At 41.1% G+C, this 21518-nt stretch overlaps 1 protein-coding gene and 1 long non-coding RNA gene across 6 annotated transcripts in view; one reads left to right on the top strand and one right to left on the bottom strand.

Moving 5' to 3' along the window:
• Positions 1-14237, bottom strand: part of LOC141951852 (uncharacterized) — a 32523-nt gene extending 18286 nt beyond the window's left edge. For 3 of the 4 annotated variants that reach the window (XR_012631463.1, XR_012631464.1, XR_012631465.1), the window contains exons 1-3: positions 14105-14237; positions 10924-11122; positions 6576-6706 (exon numbers count right to left, since the gene is read on the bottom strand). This is a non-coding gene — a long non-coding RNA (uncharacterized LOC141951852). Of the gene's footprint in view, positions 1-5099; positions 5272-6575; positions 6707-10923; positions 11123-14104 lie in introns of those variants that run through there. The other variant, XR_012631466.1, reaches the window with a different exon arrangement.
• Positions 13963-21509, top strand: MRGBP (MRG domain binding protein). Of its 2 annotated transcripts, XR_012631462.1 has the most exons (6): positions 13963-14185; positions 14749-14870; positions 15420-15501; positions 17200-17274; positions 18343-18649; positions 21256-21509. XR_012631462.1 is itself a non-coding variant. In XM_074888601.1 (5 exons), the coding sequence occupies exons 1-5, from the start codon at positions 13963-13965 to the stop codon at positions 18531-18533; spliced, it is 693 nt and encodes a 230-aa protein (XP_074744702.1). In that variant the 3' UTR covers positions 18534-19654. The 2 variants fall into 2 exon arrangements, 1 of the variants encoding a protein (XP_074744702.1); XM_074888601.1 differs by lacking the exon at positions 21256-21509 and having other exon boundaries at positions 18343-19654.
• Positions 21510-21518: the final 9 nt, after the last annotated feature.

Raw genomic sequence — 21518 nt, 5'->3', positions numbered from 1 at the left:
AGATGTTACTATTTCTTCTTCATTTAATATTGCTTGATCTAAAGGGATTTATTGAATAGAAATGTTGTTTCCTAAAGCTGACTGCATTTGCTGGGACTCAGGGCACGATAAATCTCATCACTAACAGACAGAACAAGTATTTCCAGGGTTATGACACCAGGTGGGAAAACGATGCTGGTAATCCACAGCAGAATCCCAGAAACACAGCTTGCAGGGTAGTTGAGCACGGTTAGAAGGACCCAGGACAAACAGCAATAAGGAAAGCTTTAGGAGAGCTGACAGAGACAGTGTTAATTCCACTCAGGAAGCCCTGTCTCCTGTGTGCAGAGGCAGATGTGGTGAGTCACCATACTGCTGTTGGGGAAGCAGAGCTATAGATACATATATATGTATCCTAATACCCAATTTTCTAGTTCCTGCCAGAGCATTTGACTAGAGCTTTTTAGTCTGTTTAATTCAGTTTTGCAAATATATCCTACCTCAGTGGTCTAATGAAACAAAAGATTATAGCTTTCTTCATTGCCAAAGGCCTTGAAATTCAGCACGGCAACATTACAGAATCAATTTATCAGATTGCATTAGAGTCCTTCAGATTTAAAAAATGAACACTTGGTGAGCTTCTATATTACATTTCCAAAACTTCTTGCACTTAGCAGCATTTTTCAATAAGTTTATTTGCAAATTAATTGGCAGTGTGATTAAATTCTTATTCAGATACTCTATACAATGATTCAAGCACCCATATGAATATGTAATGAAACATAAGATTAGCCTCACTATAGAAGCAGAATGGAACAGTGACTGGCAACTTTTGCTTGGATTTTTTCTTTTGAAATTAAAGTTCTTGCCAAGTTTTACTACCCAAAAAATTACACATCTATGCCTCTAATACCCTAATAAACAGTTGCTTTGCAAAACATCCAGACTTGAAGGATAAATTATTTAATACAACCCCAGAATATATAATGGAGGCTACTGCGATGTTTACAGGCTTTGATTTTCTTTTGAAAAATAGAAAGTCTTCCCATCTCATGTTTTCTGTCTGCAGGCCCCTGGCCTGCCCAGTGAAGTACCAGCCTGGTAATAGGTAACTTTCATTTTATTTTGAAACCATCTGGCCTTAAGGGAGCTGTGTACTGGAAACATCTACAAAACATTGGTTTTCTCTCTACCTACAGGGCCTGAAAAAAGAAGGAAATGACCAAGAATCAAATTCCCCTGCCCACTGTCTAGATTTGTTTGGGTTCCTCCTGCTCCGTGCCACATCTCCCACCCATCGCAGGAACCATCAGGGCCAGAACTAGCAGGATTTTCTGGAGGGAAACACCCAAGCCATTAATGGCACAGAGAAGAGGTCCCTTCTTTTTGCTCAGGTGGGAGGCCCTAAAGCTCAAATTCCCCTTCTCCCTTTGCTTTGCCACTTAACAAGTAATGCCCCCTGTTATTTGTGGCTCTCCGGTTGATGACTTAGCAGGGATCATTCTGTGCCTGCTTACAGAAAGATATGCAAAACCACCTAATGCCCTCTGGCTGGAAATGAAATCACCTCATCTGCTGACACCTTCCTTGTAAGCAGCCTGATCAACAGTCCACAAACGTCTATGAAAAGTCCTCACCAACTTCACTAAATCCCAAGCTTGGATGTGGCTCCTTCTGGAACTTGGCATGTTGAGCTCATACCCATGGTCACCAAGCATCACCAGCACTTCTGCACCAGCCCTGAGGGCAGTGTAAATGCAGATAACAACCAGCAGTCTCAGACTACACAATAAAACCAAGTGATGCTAACTGCCCATTAAACCTGATGAGTGGTACTTACCTTCCCGATTAAGGGAATAATGAAGTATATTTGGATTTGATGATTTCAATTGTTGTTGCTATCACAGCTCAGGTGCCAGACCTGAGCAAAGTCTTCTTGTTTTCATCTCCAGGCACCTAAACTAGAAATATTTCCCCTATTCCCCTTCCTGCTGCCCACCAGGATCACAAACACACTGCAGGCATCACAGAGCTGCTGTCACTGATGCTGCCACGCCATCACTTCCAGCTATATAAGCGTTATCTCTGTGACAGTATTTCTTCCTAGAGGTAGATTTAAGCATCAGGACTAACAGCAGATTTTTTCAGATCTTAGAGGAACTTGAGTCCAAACCCAAACTGCCTGACCAAAACCTATTCCAGCAAGAACACAGAGTACAATTCCAGATTATAAACCAGTAAATTAAGCATTTGGATTTGTACTGCAGATCATCTTTTGCACTTCAGTCTCATCCTTTAAAATCAGTGAACAGTCATATTTGCTGAATATAAGGTAGGGACAGTGGATGGAGACTGAAGACATGTAACAGCATATACTAAAAAAAATCTTCAGTCTGGATTGATTTAACAGTTCATGGTCCTCAGAGCGGAGGAGTGGTAACCTGTGAAAAGATTAGAGAACTAAAACCATCAGGCTACAAAGCATTACTCCTCTGCTCTATCGTGTACAATAAAATCACAGAAGGGACAAGAACAAATAAAATCAAAAATATATATTTGGTTTTAGCGGTGCTAATTCCTCAGCCATGAGAGAAAGTGTCGTGGAAGGAAAGGAAAGAAATGCTGTGAGAACTTTAAAATGCGCTGAATTTCAAGAGGTGTGATGCAAGAATCAAACCACCCAGTATCATCCACAGGGCTACACTTAACTGCTTGACTGTTCTTAAAACCACTTTTGCATTACGAAGTTAGAGCTATGTTTAATTACTTGCAAAGTTACACTGAATTTTAAAAGGAAGAAACTGTCAGAGTGCACCAAGAAGCCAAGTAATTAGCCTACATTAATCCTTGGTTGCCCCCATTCCCTAAGATGACCTGAATTTGTGAGCTATGTGAGCTCTGAAGTCTATGTAACCACTGGGTCAAGCCACGAGGATTACAGAGAGTTTTCATTCTGAGGCTGAATGCAAATGCACAAAAAACGGATGATGACTCTGAAGAACATCAGCTCTTCAGATGTTGACATCAGTTCCAGCTGTTGACACCAACAGAGCTTATAAAGCAGCAAAAAGACATCCGCTTCCATCAAACAACATCAATTTGAGATGTGATGCTTGATCCCACTTATCTTAATTATAACCTTGCATTAACCATCTAAAGAGAAAAAAGATTTTAATATAGTATCTCTTGGCAGAAGACTCAATTGAACAGTAAATTGAGGAAAAAATTCAGACTCACAATACAGTTAATAGTCATAATGAAAAGCTTTTCTCCTCAGCTGCCCTCTCATTATAATAGGTCACAAAGTTTTAAAATTACATTATCTTCAATGGTAGGTCACTTTTTGCAATGTAAATAGCAATTGCTGCTCCAAACTGAAAATTAAAATGTAGGGTTTAGTGACAGAAGAAAATTTTTATATTAGGACATATCATTAATATTAATATTACCTCTTAACAGGGTTTTAAACATTTTTATTATTTTATCTTCTTAGATGTTTGAGGAAAATGGCAATTTAAACTTTTTGGACAACTCTTGCCCTGTTGTGAATCCACTGAAATGAAACTGCTCCCAGTGCTGCCCACTTGGGAGGTTTCCATCTCTCATGCACATGGAAGGCTGTTTCCCAACCCTTTCTCTGGAGCCGGACTTGGACACGAAACTGCCCAGAAGAGCAAATATCTAAGTCTGAGGGTTTGAATTAATGAATAAATATGTAATGAATAAATAGAGGATAAACAGAAAAAACGTTGTGTGGAACAAGTAGCTACATGGTATGAATTGTGCTGCCATACAGACACAGCATCTCCTGTTTGCACACTGTGAATCAGTAGTTCCAGTGACTGAACTTAGCAGATTTCGTCCACTGTCATAAAACAAGCAACCATCATCATGTTTAATTGTCTGTTGTTTAAAGCACTGTCTGTTCGTAACCAAAGAGTAAAGGGAGCAGCACACACTGCGTATGCATCGTTCCAGTAATTCTGTGATTTTCATTTTCTAGAAATATGTTTGTCAACAAACTTCCTATTATGAACCTGAATATTATCTGTATTAGAATCAGGAGCTTCAAAGAGCCGTTGTGAGAATTCATTTTAGAAATTGGTCTGGAAGACAAGTATAAAGACACCTAATCAGCAGTCCCATCTAATAAAACTGATTAGAAGAGCACAGTTTTGCATGAGCCCACCTTGATCACAGTGAGAGCAAACAGAAATTGTTCTGAATTTGAACAAATTAGAAACAATCCCATGAGGGCACTGAGATAAGGTAATATACAGATATGAATTGCAGCAATAAAAGATAAAGTGGAAAATGAGATAAGATTATTTTTCTTAACAGCTCAACTAAGGTGATCCATGAAGAATAACTTAAAAAATTCAAAGTGGTGAATGCAGCTTATTATGTTCTTGGGTTCCTCTTCTAGAACATACTGTAGACATAGAGAAAAATTCATCAGCTCTCCCTAACTTTCCCACCTGTGTTGAAGATAAATTACATTTCTGCACATGCGTACATGAACAGCTACACACCTTATATGTGAAGTTATTTTCTAAGGGTGGAAAGATTCCCGTTTCATCCCACCCTTGATCATGGAAAATATTCAGATGGAATCAATCAGACTCCCCTTCAATGGAGAGAAATTAAATTAATGTAGTAACAAGACTCTTTAAAACAGCTTTAGAAACTGCAGTACACAAAATGGGGAGAAACTGCCACTGTCTTTGTTGTGCCCACGTATGAAAGCCACCACAGATTGTCACAGCCAGACACTTGGAAAAGCAGTGGCAGATCAAATGTTGTCCTGTGCAAGACGAGAGCTGCTGAAATAAGAATACCATCAAAATCACCTCTGAGCATGAAAGAATGAAAGTTTGGCAGCTGTATAAGGACAGCAGTCATGTTAGACCCAGGGCTAATTCTACATCTGTGCTTCTATCACTTTCACTGAAGAAAATCCTTCCCGTTACAAAAAAACTATTATGAGACAAAGGCAGTGCATGGCCCAGCGTTTTTAATTTGCTGCAAACATTATTTTTTCCACCTCTCATTTTAGGTCTTTTTCCACTTTGACTATTGAGCATTTGGTCTTCGGGCTAAGAAGTAAAAGGGAGGACAGCAGAACCAGACATAGGGAAAAAATGACAGAATGAGAAAGGCCAGCATAAGAGGGAATTTCTGAAAAACTCAGCTGATAAGTAGTTTGGTGGAAGGTTCTTGCACTCAACAGAGCTGGATGATTTTGTCCTCTGATCAAGGTCGGGTGGTTCTTCTAAGGTCACACAACACTTCCTTTAAAAGCATCAGACAAAACATTGGTAGACGCAAGTTCTTTTCTAAACTTACCACAGTTATAAATATTTTCTATATTTTCTAGTGGAGAGTTAGTCATTCAAATGAAAAATTGTGGTGATTACGTTTAACATCACCAAAAGTAGAGAGCACTTCAGGTAATAGCTTCCAGGGAGGGGAAATAAAACACTGGGAATAAAGCCATCCTTTTAATCTTGTAAATATTTATTATCATCGCATGAGCAATTCAGAATTCTGGTGTGCAATGTTAATAGGACCCATTATAGTTCACCTGAGCCTCAAATTTCCTACTGTTAAGGCAAACCAGATTTTTTTTCATTCTTATTATTTTCTTAAAGTACATTGTACTCTATTATATGTCAAGATGTGTATGGATTCCAAATGAACTTTCATCTGCTTCTAACGGTGAATAAAAGAAGAAAAACTTTTTAAAGTCAGAAATATAATGTGATTGAATAATTCCTATCTCAGAACTGCTAGTAAACCTAGGGCCTAATTTAGTGTCTCTGAAGTTGCTGCAAAAACAATTTTCTATTTTTTCAGGTTTCGATATCTCATAGCAGCAGAGATAGTTGGGAAAAGAAATGTGTTCTGAAATACTTGGAGTTAGCTCTGAGGTACAGCAAGTTTGTCGAATATAAATTAAAGACATCAAATTTTCCTTCACATATATACAGTCCCTTAAACATAAAGAGCACTGATATGAGGCATGTGAGTTAACAAATCATCCCTCAACCAGGATGACATTAGTAGTTAACAAATGCACTGATTTTGTGTGAATGAAGGGTCACCTTTGCCTCTATCCCATCCAGCCAGATCAAGACACCTTGGCAAATCTAAAAACTAGTCAGTGAAGGAAGATTAGAAAAAATGAAGATTTTCATCCTCCCTAATTCTTTTGACCATGCAGTAGCATCTCTAGTGAGCTAAAGGACCTTCAGGGCCTAAGATTCACAGATAGGTATAAAGTGGTTGGGGAACCACAGAGCTCTGACATTCCCTACGACACCCTTAAATTACTTCTTCAACTCCAAGAGAACAATCTGTACCAAATGCTGCTTCTCTACCCCCCACTCCTAATGGCTTCCTAAGGGCTGATCTAAAGTCTTCTGAAGCCAGGAGAAAGACCCCCACAGACACTGGTACATTCTGTATCGGCGCTTCCTTTGGACAGTGGAGGTCCTTTTCTAATGGGAATTTAAGAAAATTGTGAGTAACTCAGATCATCAGCAGAGACAGTTTCACGAATGGGATAAGAGCAAGAGATACTTGATTACTCTTACATGGACTGGAGAATGACTCAGTAGCTCCTGGATCCAAAGCCAGTCAAAGCACGTAGGTGGGATCCAAAGCCAGCCAAAGCATTATGTGCACGTGAGTATCAGCCTCTCATACCTCACTTTCCTGTTCCAATCTATAAAGAAATAGTTAGCAAGCTTTAGAAGTATGCCCCCCAACACACATGATAAAACCAAATAGATATTATCTATTTAAGTTTTTCACATAGTTAAACGATGAAGTTATCCATTATGAAAGAAATTGGGCTCTTCTTACCATTTAGAAAATCACTTAAATTTGATACTTTACCTCTGATATTGTCTCAAAGAGCATAAAACCTGTATGAATGGCTGAGACACTTGAGAAATCCTGAATAGGAGGAGAAGCTCTGTCGCTTTCCCAAAAGCTTACAGTCGCAGCTTGCTGGGAAAAGCTGTGAAATGTGCTAACAGGCTTTGTTGCTAACATGATTATGCAAAGTAGATGATAGTAATAGCGCTGCCCTGCCATCACTTACATTGACATCTGCTCTCTTTCAATTTTATGTAATTTTCATTGAATTTAGGTCCGTCAGGTTGCCCTGCCACAGGATTCATGTGAAAATGAGATCCTTATTCTAAGCAACTGATGCAGTTGAAGAAATGGGAAGTGTTAAGGCTGCTATCCATTATGCAAAGGGAGGAAGATTATTCCAAAAATGCAAAGAGATAAAATCTATTTAAATGTGCAAGTTTTCAGTTACTTCCATTCCAGAAAAAAAACTGAGGCTATTCTAAATAAGAGGTCTGCATATCACAGCTGGCCTCAGAATACTCTAACATATGTGTTCAGATGGGAATTATGGTATCTATGTAAAAATGCTTACAGACCTGACCCACCAAAGAAAAATGTATTCTGATAGGAATCTGAGTCGGGGTTTGGAGTGAACGCTCGCTTCTGCTAGCTTGAAATGGCAACTTTGGGGTAGAGGCTACTGAGCAAAATGACTAAGGGATACAGCAGGACCACTTATTTAAAGATGGACAGTGATCTTAGCAAAGTAGTAGAGCACATCGGCCAAGTCACCCTGTATCAATTCACTATAAATTCCTCCAACACCGGAGTTTAATTATGTGGTGCTGCTAGCAGGAAACAGTGCAGAAGACAGTAATTAGAATTTTGGAGTGCAGTAGAGAACTGCCAATCCAGTGGGCAGGTTTCTGCAATTAAGTCTCTCACGAAGGTAACATACATAATTTGCCAAACTTCTTAAGCAATAGCTCATTGGTGTCATTGACTTTTACATCAACTTATATCATCTCTGTACAGTTTATAAAATCACTGAGTTTATGGTATACAAGCAGAAATGCACTGAAATAAAGTTCCGCCTGTTGAATCAGAAAACAAAAAGGGGCTAAGTGTATCAGCCCGTAACCAAAAGAATTGCACACATTACCTTGGTGATAGTTAGCTGTATATGTTCCTTCTTACAGGAACAGGTTTTTTTATATATATATATATTTATATATTTACATTTTTATATAGTGATGTCAGTCATGACAGTGTTGCCTGAAGCCTTTCTTTAAACCTGTTTATTTATTTGAAGGGGTTTTTTCCCTCCTGAGATGCCCTAGGCACGCACATGGTGAAAACTGACATTTTGTTGGCTATGAAGATGGAAACACTTTCATGCTTCAGATCTAATCCAAATACTTTAAATTACTGATACAGTTACTTTGGCATTTTTGTGTTGTTTAGAATAACTGGCTTTGAAATATGTGCTGTAAATTACAGCAAAAAAAGTAATAGTTGCAGGCCTGAAACACAGGACCCATCTCCTGTCTCCTCTTACAGGTGTCTCCTAAACTGCCAAATAAATAGAAACAAGAACAGAGTCTACAGGAAATTCCACCTTCACTGAAATCAATGGATTTTTTTCCCCCTTTGATTAATACTTAAGCATAGCATAATTTTGTTTTGTTTTGTTTTCCAGTTGGTCTGTTTTAGGATTATTAAAGATAGTGATGGATTCATTGAAAATGGTGAAGGAAAAAACTCAGAGACTTTAGGTAACGCCAGTGGAAGTTGCTTCTGACCCAGGACAGTAGCATCTGTCTGGTTCACCCATGCTAAGAGCATTCCTACCAGTAGAACCACTGCAAATGTACTGATGATTTCTTTGAATCATTTCTTCATGAGATGGACTTCACACCCAGTGAGGAATTTGGTTCAACAGATCAAGTTCCATCATCAGATATGTTGGTTTATCAAGCATTTCCTACTGTAATTATATTCTTTGCACATGAGGATAAATCCAGAATTGTACAGCTCTGGTTTGGTTCTGTAAATCAAATGCAGGCGTGAAATTTTGGAACCAAAACAGAAGTGTTTGTGAAACAAAACAGAAGACAGGACAGGCCTGTTTTCCGTGACAAATGAAGAAAAAAGATCCTGCTACTAGCACTTTGTGGACTCTTGTTTCAGAGACATGCTGAATCTAGAGACATATTTCTACAAATCAGACAAGCTCAGACGTTCTTTGGCAAGTTACTTGGCTTAGGCCTGGATGGTGCTATTGACTTACCATCAATGCAAGCCAAATTTCAAACTAACCTGTTGTTTTCACAGCTTCCTGCAACAGCATTGCCTGGCTGGCTGCAGCTGCAGTTTGTTTGCCAGTGCATAGGGTCCATCCTAGGAAGCAATCTTGGACATCACCCAAATGTTGTAGCCTAAAGGATGATGATGATGATGATAAAGGATACTTGGGAATACCCTCAGGTATTCAAAGTTGAAATGCAAAGAAAGGGCCCTGGCAGAATCTCCCAAACCCCTGATTTGCATAGTTCTGTCAAGGTTTGTGTGTGCTTAAAGGACTACACGTACTCTATGAAAATCTGCTGCCACCCTCCGCCACAGCGAAAGGCTGAGTGTGGTTGTCATTTTAATGTCAGCTAGAAAGGTTTAGTGCTTGTCTGCTTTCCTTCTGGAGATCCTTGCTGTTTATGCTGGCTCTTTTTTATTTTAAAGAGTAGTATTTTTGTTTTTGAAAAATGAAGTTATAAAAATGTCCCCAGAGAAGAAAATTATGATCTGAACAATCCGAATCACAACACTGAAACTGCCAAGAAAGGAAATCCCTTCTAGATTTATACTGACCAGCTGGGCTAGTGTGAGTTTAGTTTGGCAGGCACTTTAGGCACTCTCAGTAAAAATCACCTGCAGTAAAACATGCTATGGTCTTTGGAAAAACACGCTGTGGTCTTCTGAGGCTGGCTTGGGATATCCAGGGATTCATGAACTGATTCTTGTGCTTGCCTTGAATAAACGAGTTCTAAATTCTAAATTCTAAATTCACTGGGTTTTCTTGGTGCTTCTTTGTAAGCCTGGGACATGATGGATTTATTAAACCGAAAAATCAGTAAGATGGTTTTTCCTTCCCCAATCCCCACTCTGCACTGGGATATTTTGAACCGTAACAGTAGCAGTAATGAATGCTTCTGTGTGTGCTTAGAGATGATTATTTGCACACTTTTCAATCTATTTTTCTAGGGCTTGCCATCTGATGCCCATCTAGTATGTAGCCTCTCTCTGCTGGGAGAATGAGCACAACCAATCACAAGGGAAAAGTTCAGTTCAAGAACATATGTCTCAGCAAACAGAACGTATTCTGTCTGACAGCTGCCTCCCTCTTTTTTGCTGCTTCCTCCCCCCCCCCCCCCCCCCTTATCTTGAATTAAATCCCGTATTTTTACCCCTGTAAGAAGCCATGCAGGCCAGATCTCAGAGTGAATTCCCCATTCAATGTTCTTGTTTAAAATAAAACACATCCTTTTGCTAAGAACTTAGGTAATTGGGAGAAAGCTGGGAAGTATCTCCTTGCCAACTACTGGAAGAGGCAATGCTGCTCTGAAGGGCTGTGTGATATGACTCTAAAAACAAACCAGTTTATCTTTTTGGTTCTTCCTCCTTGACAGGTGTAATGGGGAGAAAAGCATGTCTATATCAAACTACCTTCACTGATTTATTAAAAGAGATGCAAGATGATCAAGCTCCAACTTTTGGACAATTCCTGATGCCGCTCTGTTAAAGCAAAACTTCTCACAGATTTCACACTGAAAGAACAGGTTTTGAAAGTACGGCTAAAGCTTACAAATCAGATCAGAACTCCTCTTTTCAGGAGGTTCTCATCAGCTAGAAAGGATATTATATTTGGAAATAGTGAAATATGCCAAGGCACTGAGATTACTTATCTTGTAGGAGGATTTATGGACTTGAGTGTAAATTGGTGCAGGACCAGCCCCCAAATGTATGTACTTTTGCATGTAAAAACTATATATGCAATGAAAATGGCGTAATACAGTAGCTAATTACCCAGTTTGTCAACAGTTAAACCCAGCTATGGCTCGTGACACACACTCAGCATCAGACGGCAGTGACTGCTGAGCACATCCACCAGCTTTAGCAGGGATCCCCGCCCATGATCTCCAGCAAACTGCAGCGCTTCTCCTTCTCAGTTTCTGTAGAACAAAGCTGGTAATGCTCTCCACGGATCTCAGGAGGTTTCATTCACCTGTGTAAGAAAAATTCTGTTAGATTCTATACTCAAGATGTACTAAAACCTCTCAGCAAAGGTTAAGTAACTGGTTTTAATGCAAAAGTACGCAGATGATATTCTTTTACAACCGTTCATGTGGCATACCAAAAGTTAGCCAGGATTCAGAATCAAGTTTTTACTTTGTTAAGGGCACTAACACATGGTGTTCTAAAATAATGACAGAAATAGTTGTAGACATATTGCTTATCCCAGAAATCCAACGCTTCTAGAGAGAATGCCAAATGCTAGGCGTATTTCTCAGTTGTTGCAATGCCTTATGAAATATCAGATCATCTCTCCAGGGGGACACGACCTGATCCAGCAAAGGGCTGAGCACCCTTAGTTGATCTAATAGGCAGTTTTTAAGGCTGAAAGCAGCCTAAAGAGTGGGAAGAAAAAGAGAGGAACGAAATCGTGGATGTCTTATATGGTTGATATCTGCTTAAAACCAAAAGTAAGTTGTAAACTTGAACAAGAGGAAAGTGAATTTTTTAGAATCTGAAAAATCTGTTCGGTGAGGGGGGAAAAAAACCTTTAAAATTTAAAGAGAGAAAAATTTAACTCTGGTCCAAATCCAGGTAGAGGCTGTATGTGGCATTATTATAGGCTCCCATATGTTTTCTAGAGGCATTGAAAGAGACAAGGAAATTTATACCAAGGGAAATGTAATTATTTGTGATTGAAACAAAATAGCAGTCAGTTTATGCATATACTCTTCCTGTTGAATTAACATTGTTCTACTGAATTAAATTATTTTCATATGCTATTGTACTTTCAGAGGTAGCCATATGTTTTTCCACATTCTGTTTCACATGCTACTTTTTTTAGTCATCAGAACTTGATGACATAAAAATTGCTATCTGAGTTGACATGGTTATTCCCTCTTGATGATAGTCTTTAAGTAGAAGCATAATGTGACAGATGAGAGTGCTGAAGCTCAGTGTTTCACACAGGCTTAAAAATAATAATAAAAAATTATTCCTGCAAAACTTTGAAAACTATTCTACAGGGGAACAATTTTTATACTCTGTAATTTATTTGCTTTTCTCTCTTCCTTCATTTTTCTACACCTAGAAACATGTGTATGAAAACAGGAATTTAGTTGTTCGGGAACTCATTTACTCCTGCTGTGCAGTCATCACAGGAAATCATAACCCTCTCTTTTGGTAGCAGCTTAAGACTACGCAGCACTATAGATCAAATAAACATGGAAGATTAAACAGGTCTGAAATCAATACCGGATTTAGGACTGGATTTAACCGGAAAAACATGCAGACTTGTATTTGAGATCGGCAAAATCTTGTTGATAGGTAATTTTGGCTCAAAATGAGGAAAGCAGTGTGAAGCCTGAGCTGTGTAAAGGCAGGTTCAGCACAACCAGGACGTAAGTACAGAGGTGGCGGTAGGCAGAAGAAATATTTCTAGAAATTCCTGTAGTCTTGATGCAAAAAAAGTCATTCCAGAAAGATGTCTGTCAGTCAGAATGGAGCTCTCACAGAAACACTTATTCCTGGAAAATTTCAACAGCATCTAATCCAGACTGGAGTGGGAGACTCCTTTCCATTTCGAGAGGCTAGCTTGAACCCTGCTGGAAATGAGGATTTGTATCCCAGCATCCGTATCCAGGATCCGCACCACCAAACTGCCCAAAGCTTCACACGTGAGGTTTTGGGTTTAACTCATTTCAAGTGTTTGCTTAATGTTAAATTAATCGGGTTTGGGTACAAGCATTACATCAAGCACCAAAGAATGATACAAGTCAATTTTTTGGGTATCAAAAGTACAGAATGTTTTCCATTTCACAAAATCGCATCTTTCCCCTCCTGCTTTTAATTATGAGGATAATTTGCATGAAAATAATCTCTTTGCTTGTGCGTTTTTGCTCCCACTTCTTTATTATTCACTCAGAACAGTCATTCTTTGCATATGATGTCACTGTTATTTGCTATTGAAATAATTTTAATGTCATAAAAAGGATTAAAATTTCAAGCGAGGAGTGAGCAATAGGAAAACCTGATCACCTAAGCAACAGAAGTCCTGTTTCATGCCTGTGTGTCTAATTATACCTAAGAAGGCAAAACAACCCTGTCACCGAGGGAATGATACATTCTCTTTCTTCCCAAAATGTTTTTTTATGCCTCAAATGACGGGCAAAGCTGGTGGGTTCTGCATTTTTTAAACATGCCAGGCGTAGTTATTTGTTAAGCATCAATGTCAGGTTGCTCTCAGACGATCCTCTCGTGACAAGGCCGAGCGGTTCGGGGGTTTGGCAGCGCTCGGGCCCTTTTCCCAGCGTCATCCTCCACCTTGGCAGCTCCTTGTGCCCAACGAGGACGGACGGGAGGGCAAGTGCGGGGCGGCCGAGGCTTCCCTGATGGCAGAGCCAAGCCTCAGGCCTGGCTCTGACCCCCCGGTGCCGCCTTCCCAACCCTCTGGTGATCTCAAGCGCAGAACAGGCCTGCGGAGGCCGTTCGGGGCTGCGGTGCACTTGCCTCCATGCCTGGCCCAAGAAAACCTAAAGCTTGACAACGCTCGGCAAGAACCGTCTCGGAGGCTCCCTGCGGCCTCGTCCCGTCCCTGAGGGGCCGGGCTCCGTGCCCAGCTCACGCCTCGGGCGCTACGAGCGCGGTACGGCCCCAACGTGAGGTAAACCCCCCTCGAACCCCCGCTCTGCTCCGGGAGAGAGGCCCCCCGCGGGCCTGGCCCCCCGCCCCGCCTCGCCTCGCCTCGCCCCGCCCGAGGAGCGGCCCGCGGCCCGCCACCCCCTCCCTCCTCCCGGCCGGCAGGAGCCGCTGCGGGCGGCGGGCGGCGCGGCGATGGGCGAGGCGGAGGGCGGCTCGGCGGGCGCTGTGGAGAAGCCGCCGCTGCCCGCGGCCGGGCCGGGAGCCGCCGCGGCGGTCGCCGCCGCCGTTGCAGCCGCCGCGGCGGCAGCGGCCGCCGCCCCGGAGCCCGGCGTACCGGCGGAGGAGGCGGTGGTGGTGTGGAGCCCCGAAGTGGAGGTGTGCCTCTTCCACGCCATGCTGGGCCACAAGCCCGTAGGTGAGAGCAGGCCGCGGCCTCGAGGAGCGGCGCTGGCCGCGGAGGAGAACCGGGCGCTGGGCCCGGAGCGGCAGGGGCCGGGCGGGGGGCCCCGGGGTGGGGGCTGGCGGCCCGGCCGCGCTGCGGTGCTGCCCCTAGCGGCCTCCCGGGCCCGCCCCCGCCGCCGGCCGAGGGCGCCGGGGCTTCTCCCGAGCGTGGCGGGGCCTGTGGGCAAGGAGGCGCCGTGTCCCCCCCGGTCGCCGCAGCCGGCCCTCCCGGGGGCACGGAGCCAGCCCTCCTCGCTCCCCCGTGCCATCGCCTTGCTTGACTCGCGGCCTTAGACTTCCCTTCGGTTGTGTTTCCCGGGGCCTCCGAAAGCTCTGGCTGCGGCCCCGTGTCAGCGTTACCCCGTGGGGCAGCCTCAGCCCTTCTCCAGATTAGCACCTGTAACAAAGGGCTGCCCGGCCTGCCATGTGCTGCTCCTCTAATGTATGATTTCTTTGTAACCATAGGATTATTTTTTTTAGTTGTGTGGCACAAATAAAACTGTTAGTAGTGTTAATTGCACTGAGTTCTTCCCCCAGGTGTGAATCGCCATTTCCACATGATTTGTATCCGAGATAAATTCAGTCAGAATATTGGACGGCAGATTTCTTCCAAAGTGATTTGGGACCATTTGAGCACCATGTACGATATGCAAGCTCTTGTGAGTACAGAGGCAGTCGCGTTCTTATTTCTTACAGTCCGGGAGTTTTGATAGGCCAAAATCACGGGGCCTGTCATGCCTTGCATGTTACTAAGAATTTTGTGTCGTTCCAGTCAGTTGATGGGCTTTTCCCTGTCTAAAAGTCCATTAGAATGGAGACAATAAAATAAAACCTGCAGTGGTTTGGTTTTTTTTTTTTCCATACTGTGTTCTGACTTTGTTTATTAAAGTTGTCAAAACGCTAATCCAGCAAACATTCACATAATTACTTAAGTGTCAACAAGGAGGTTTTAGTGTGTTTATATAAGAATTTGACATGGTTGGGTTCCAGAAATTATCTCAAATGATCATGTGTCATGATCTCAAATATCTTGACCTTAGTAATCAGTTTGACATCAGGAGCCTCCTGATTCTCGAATGTCTGAAGTGTCTTGTTAAGAATTATTTAGCTACTAATTGCATGTGAAATAGAATTTGAGATTGCACTTCTAAATCCAAATTAAAGTTTTTACCAAAGTCATTCATAGAGATCTTTCTTTTCTTTCTAAGCACGAATCTGAGATTCTTCCGTTCCCTAACATAGAGAAGAATTTTGTTCTTCCTGACGAAATGATTCAAGAAGTGAGAGAAGGTAAGATGTGATAGCAGTCTCTTACTCTTGGTTACTCTAATCTCATCTCAGTGGATAGTTTAACAAAACTACACCCACCCCCCCCCAAAAAAAAACCACCCAAAAATGTAACATGCCAGTCCAAGGCCATTCTTTCAGACTGGTGTGTTAGGTGTATCAGGAAAAGAGCGTGTTAAACAGAGACAAGTTTATCTCATGAATTTTTAATCAGCTGAGTGAAGGAAACTGTCGGGGAAAGGATCACACTGCTTGTGCTGTTGGTATTCTCACTGTCAGCCTGTGTGATTGACCGCTGGAGGAGACAGGCTAGCGCGAGAGAAAGACGTTTGGTCGGACTCCCCACAGTATTTCTCATGTTTTTAAATATAATGTAGACAGGATGCAAATAGCATTTATATATTACTATTTATAACATTGAAATTCATCTTCTCCTTCTGAGTATACCGCGTGCTTCACTGCTACTAGTTTGCATAGTGGAAGGCAAAATAGGGTTGTTTGCAAGGTGACTAGTAGTTTATTGTGGGTTTTTTGCACTTTGTTGAGACGGCTGTAATACTACATCAAACCGTAATTTTTGCTAAAATAGATGATCTGCGTGCTTTAATGTGGTTCATTTTGTAGCAATATGATTTTTTGAAGAGTTTTTTGCTTTTATTCTAGTTACATAAAGAGTAGAGCAGCTATGGAGCTGATGAAAATAACATTTTCTGCGTATAGTTTGCATATAATAATATTTCTGTGATAAAATTTTCTGTCCCAGTGATGATATAAAGCAGTTAAATAGCAATTCAGCTCATGTTTAAAAATGTACACCAGGAATATACTTACTGAATAGCTGAAGAAACTTGCTTTTTGGCCATGGACTTGTACCTTATGCTGGTATAACCATCTTCTTTTTAGACTATTACTATTTTTAATGTGGTTCATATGTCTTATTTTTAAAAGGATTACTGGTTTTTAATGTCTGATGATAGATTTTTCATGAGTTTTCCTGTAGTTGTGTTAAAATTGATTGAAAATAAAATCAACATGAAATATTTAGAGGCATTTGTACAGGTTCACGGTGGTTTCACCGCACTGTGAAATCATCTCTGTGTTTTTACCTTCTTGGGATTCAATTACCTAGTTCTTCCAAATCTCTCACTCAGGATAACCCTATCTGTATTGTCTAAACTAATAGAAATATGCAGCAGTTTGACAGAAATCTTAGGTTGAGCAGCGAGAGCTGGATTTTCAAAGTTCAGCTATATGTGTGTTACTTATTACTGTTATCCAAGGTAGGAGCTAGGAAGTTCAAGCATCTGCCAAAGGAGTTCTTGGAGTATTTTAAACAACAGCTTCTCAGTTACTAGATACACAGAACTTCACACTGAAAACTCAGTATAAAATCATAGTATAGCTAAGACATTGCAATATGTTTTGGCTATTTAGCATTTCACTTTCTTCCTGCTAATAATTTCAGTGGAACTTTTTGGCATGTGACATCATCTTGTTCAGTGCATTTACCCTACGTTACGCTCACAGGATGCCTGCACTGTTAGCTGTGTTTCTCTATCACAGTGCTAAAGAACCTTTACTGCTGAATGCTGCACTGAGTATCTGTCAACATTATGCACTTATGCTGCGGCTGCTAATTCAGAAAAAATACATACAGTTCTTTAAAACCATCTAACCATGGCCTAACAATCTTTTCTGTAGGAAAAGTAATGATAGAAGAAGAAGTGAAAGAGGAAATAAAAGAAGAGATGGAAACGCATGCAGGTCCAGAAGAAGGTAAATTTGTAACTCTCTACTGTGTAATACGAGATTAAAAACCAACTGTAACTTTGAGAAATAATGTTAAAATGTAAATCCCAAATATGGTGTACGTTGTGATTTGTGTTTAGACTTAGCACATGCTCATGCCAAGAACTAGAATAATATACAGAGTAAGCAGTTGCCAATATCTGATACTTCAAAAGATTGCTCCTTTTTTCCTAATTCATATGTACAGAGTTGTATAGCTGTGGACTTTTTGGTTTTAATACGCACTTGACAAAACCCTGGGGGTCTGAAGTAATCTAAGAATCTCTGAAAGAAAATTGAGTCCAGTTTTAGTGAACCTAAATACTCTGTGTTAGGATCTTTGTAGTCCTTTATAGGGAAAAATAGGGTCTATAAATAAAAAAAGATTGTAAGATTGTATGCTTAAATGGGAAGGCGGGCAGAGTGGTTTTTTTATTTTCTTTTCTTTGCATTATCCTGCTTCTTTTAAATATAAGGCTTATTTTCCTAACACTTTGCTGTAGAACAAAGTCAAATGTGAACAGTAGAGATTCTGCTATTTATCTTAACAGACCGAGCCGACTGTTAACTATATAATTTCTTAATATTTATATCACAGAATAAGTGGTGTTTTAAGATTGAGTGTAATAAAAGATCTAAAAATGTATTTTTAAAATATATTAAATTCCATATTTTGGGTGTTCAGTTTTAAAATCTATCAGTAATACCAAATGTAATGACCGTTGCTGATTATAAGTTTCATAGATTGGTCCTATGTTCTGTAAGTGTTCCTATTAAGTATTTTAATTTTAAGTGCTGTTTAATTCCACTTAATGAATTTCACTTTTAGCCTGTCAAAATACATGCCTGTCTTTAAAGCAAATAATAAAAGCAAGATGTGCCTTTCTTACAGAAGATTTTTCCTTTAAAAGTGAAAGTAATACTTAAATGGTGGTTAAATATGCTGAGAATTGATTGGTTTGAAAGGTTTTATGTAATATAAAGAAATTTGATACACTAGTTGTTTGCCTATGTGTATGACTCTGATCTGGAATCATTACTTTGATCCTATTTCAGTTTTTGCACCCTCTGGAAGTTTAGGAAAAACAACTGAAAAGCCAAGCAGCAAAGAGAAAGAGAAAACTTCATCAGATTCTGGGTCCAAAGAAGGATCTGATAAGAGGAAGCGGAACAGAGTCACTGAAAAGGTCTTAAACGCAAACAGTAATCCTTCCAGTCCAAGTGCTGCAAAACGCCGCAGAACATAAAGCAAGCTGTGAAAGAGAAGTAATAAACTATGGAACGTGAGGAGGGAACGTTAAAAACAAGTAGCAGGATAGTCGCTACATAAACTTTTTGGGAAAGGAAAAGATATCTGAGCCAGGTATTTGAAGAATCTGCACATTGGCTTCATACGTGCAAGACTTTGTCCGTCTTTCCTGGTGTGTTTTCTAGTCAGCACCGAGTGGCCGGGCGCTGGCTGCCCTCCTCGGGGCGCTGGGGGAGGAAGCTGGCAGCGTTCAGAGCTCGTGTGTACCTAGCAGTTGGGTGGTTGCATTTCAAACGAGTAACGCACACTGTGTCAGCATAGTTCCTGAAACAAGTGCTCGGTGAAACGCAGAGCCCCAGTTCATGAAAAACATAGGTTATTTCTGTAAATTTTGGATCGTTTTTTCTGCTTTTGCTTTGTTGCTGTCTTTGAATTTTACAGACCCTCTGTGGGTAATGTTGTTTGGCCATTTTACTTACTGCAGACAGAGCGTTTGTATCAAATGTCTGAATTCGTCAGTTCAGTAAAACTAAAATTCTTTTGAATACAGATACTACTGAGTTGCAGTATTCTTTTGCTCTGTTTGCCAGAGGAACCTTTACTTCTTTCACCCTTAGTGACGTAACATTTTTCAATCTTTCTAAGTTTCTACACCATAAGTGAAGTGAAATTGATAATGCCCCTAGCCAGAATAATTACTAAGCGTCCTAAATAAAATATCCAGTGATGTCGCATGGTTTTGTAAGGGATCAGCTGAGCTGTGCATGAACCTGGAGATGTGGAGATGTTGCTTCATCCATTTGTAATATAGTAGTATATAACAGTGGGTTTTGTACTTCATTATTTATTTTTTTAAAGCATTTTTAGTAGATGTTAATGGAATCGCTATTCCAAAATGTTAATTTTGTTCTACAACTTCAGAATCTTACTGACATTGTAATGCTTATCTTTTATATGCTAGAATATTAAGATTTGATGAAGTTACTATTTTTGTGTTGTGAGAAGACGGACTGCAACCAACAAACACGTGTTAAATGGTGAATGAAGTGGGCTGAAATGTTCCTGAATTTGTTTCACCATATTAACTGTCAGTTAATAAAAAGAAGAATTACTTCTTAATTTGTCAGTATTGCCTTCAAGGTGAGGAACTAGGAATCTACTAGTTTTTTGCCTTTATTCTAGTTACATAGTCAAGTTCTTGTCTGCCTTATTTGCTTCACTTGTTTTATACCAAGAATAAATTTGACTTGCCTTTATTTTACTAAATGGTAATTGTTGCGTAACTTGATTAGAATTTGGCCCGACTTATTTTTAAAGTTATTTAGGTATCTTGTGCCTTTAGTGAAATTGGTCCAAAGTGCTTACCTGTTTTGTTGGGTTTTTTACTAACTTTGTCTGGATCTTAGGAACTACTGCCCTGTTATTTCTATACGATACTTGATAAGAAATCCTGGCCTGCTGAACTCGACAGACAGGTTGCTGTAAGCTTCCAAACTAGAGGATTTTTTCTGTTCTAAGTAGCATAATGCAATTGTGAAGGACTGAATTGAGAAGATGAAGTTTTTGTTGCACTCTTTTGGAAGCTCACCTCCTGACCCTCTCGTACACACCGGTGAGCTCTGGGTCAGAACTCTGCCGGCGTGGCCACTGTATCTGCTTTTACAGTGTGATGCAAGCTCACTGTTTTAGGGTCTGAAATAAAGGGACATAAATTCCAAACCAGAAGGTATGAAGTGCCATGGATTTCGTGCTGTGCTCCAACTGATAAGCCTTGCAAAAGGCCCAGTGAGACACCTGCCAGCCGGAGAGCTCTGGAGCACTAGGCTGCGGGAGAGAGGATACAGGTGGCCCAGAAGTTCTCTGGGTGGGTAGAAATCAAACTTTTATAACCTTATGTGAGGAAGCTCCTGGTTTTCATTTTGATGTTTAAGAAAAATGCTCAATTAATTTGGTATGATCAAGTTTCTGAAAGTTCTAATCACATGTCACAGATTGTTGATCCATTGAAGTGAGTGCTGGAAGGTGAATGCCTCTGTTAAGTTTTGCTGTTTCCTTAAAAGTGCTGGTTACTTTGCTGTGACCTATATAGATCTTGGCCATAAAGTGCATATTTTGTAACTTTGAAGTCTCATGGCCTTGTGGGTAAATCCTTTCATCCAAGGGATTCTAGTCTTTTTTTTGCTATACCAATGAAATGTTTTTTGTAGCTTAAAGTAGAAATGTGTTAATGTTAACATGTACTGGTGCAACCTCTCCACACCATCCTTGAAGCAGGGAAAGTCCACTTGGGATTTCATGGTCAGCAACACCGATTTTTTAGGAATTTGTTGGTTGCCAAGTTAGATATTTGGAACATATAAATGCTTTTAAATGAGCTGAGTGCTGCAGCTATTTTTGCCTCCCTTCCCTTTCACCGAGTCCTTCTTGGGAAGACTGTTCTTTTATTCATTTTCCTGTAAGAGGAGTATCACCTCATCCTATGGAAGGATTGTGTTTTTAACGTGTGAAGACGTGAAATACACAAGTCTTGCTGAATTCTTCACTCTGAGGGAAAGAGAAAAGCTCCCGTTACTCCAGTATCTGGTTTCCAACGTCAGTCAATTTGTGTGGCTGGCGGGGGGGGGGTTGGTACACAGCCTGTTGAGGACCCCTTACTGCTGCCCAGCGCCGGGGTGGATGGAAAAGAGCAGAATTACGTTTCCTCTTCTTTTTCTCCTCAGGCGGGCCGGCTGAGGGAAGGATCCCGGGAGGAACAGCAGAGCCAGCGGCGGGAACCGCCTCAGCGCCCGGCTGCGTGAGTGAGGGGGCTGAGCGGGCGGGCGCAGGGACCGCGCGGCGAGCCGGCCGGCGGCCAATGGGATGCGGCGCCGCAGGAAGGGGGCGGGGCGTGCCCCCGCTTCCTCCCCCTTCGTCGCCCCGTTCCCCCCCCCACGTGCTCGGGCTTTGTGCTGGGCGGGCGGGCGGCCCCGCCGCCCGTTTCGCT

Source organism: Strix uralensis, chromosome 18, assembly GCF_047716275.1.
Source record: "Strix uralensis isolate ZFMK-TIS-50842 chromosome 18, bStrUra1, whole genome shotgun sequence".
Taxonomy (NCBI): Eukaryota; Metazoa; Chordata; class Aves; order Strigiformes; family Strigidae; genus Strix; species Strix uralensis.
The sequence above is the reverse complement of the archived record's forward strand: the minus strand, read 5'-3'. Positions and strand labels throughout refer to the sequence as shown.

What these genes read in the sequence shown, in the direction of transcription:
- MRGBP (XM_074888601.1), top strand. Translation starts at nt 13,963, where the DNA reads ATGGGCGAGGCGGAGGGCGGCTCGGCGGGCGCTGTGGAGAAGCCGCCG. An exon ending in GCTGGGCCACAAGCCCGTAG is followed by an intron (nt 14,186 to 14,748) that starts GTGAGAGCAGGC and finishes TTCTTCCCCCAG; the next exon opens with GTGTGAATCGCCATTTCCAC. An exon ending in TGTACGATATGCAAGCTCTT is followed by an intron (nt 14,871 to 15,419) that starts GTGAGTACAGAG and finishes TTTCTTTCTAAG; the next exon opens with CACGAATCTGAGATTCTTCC.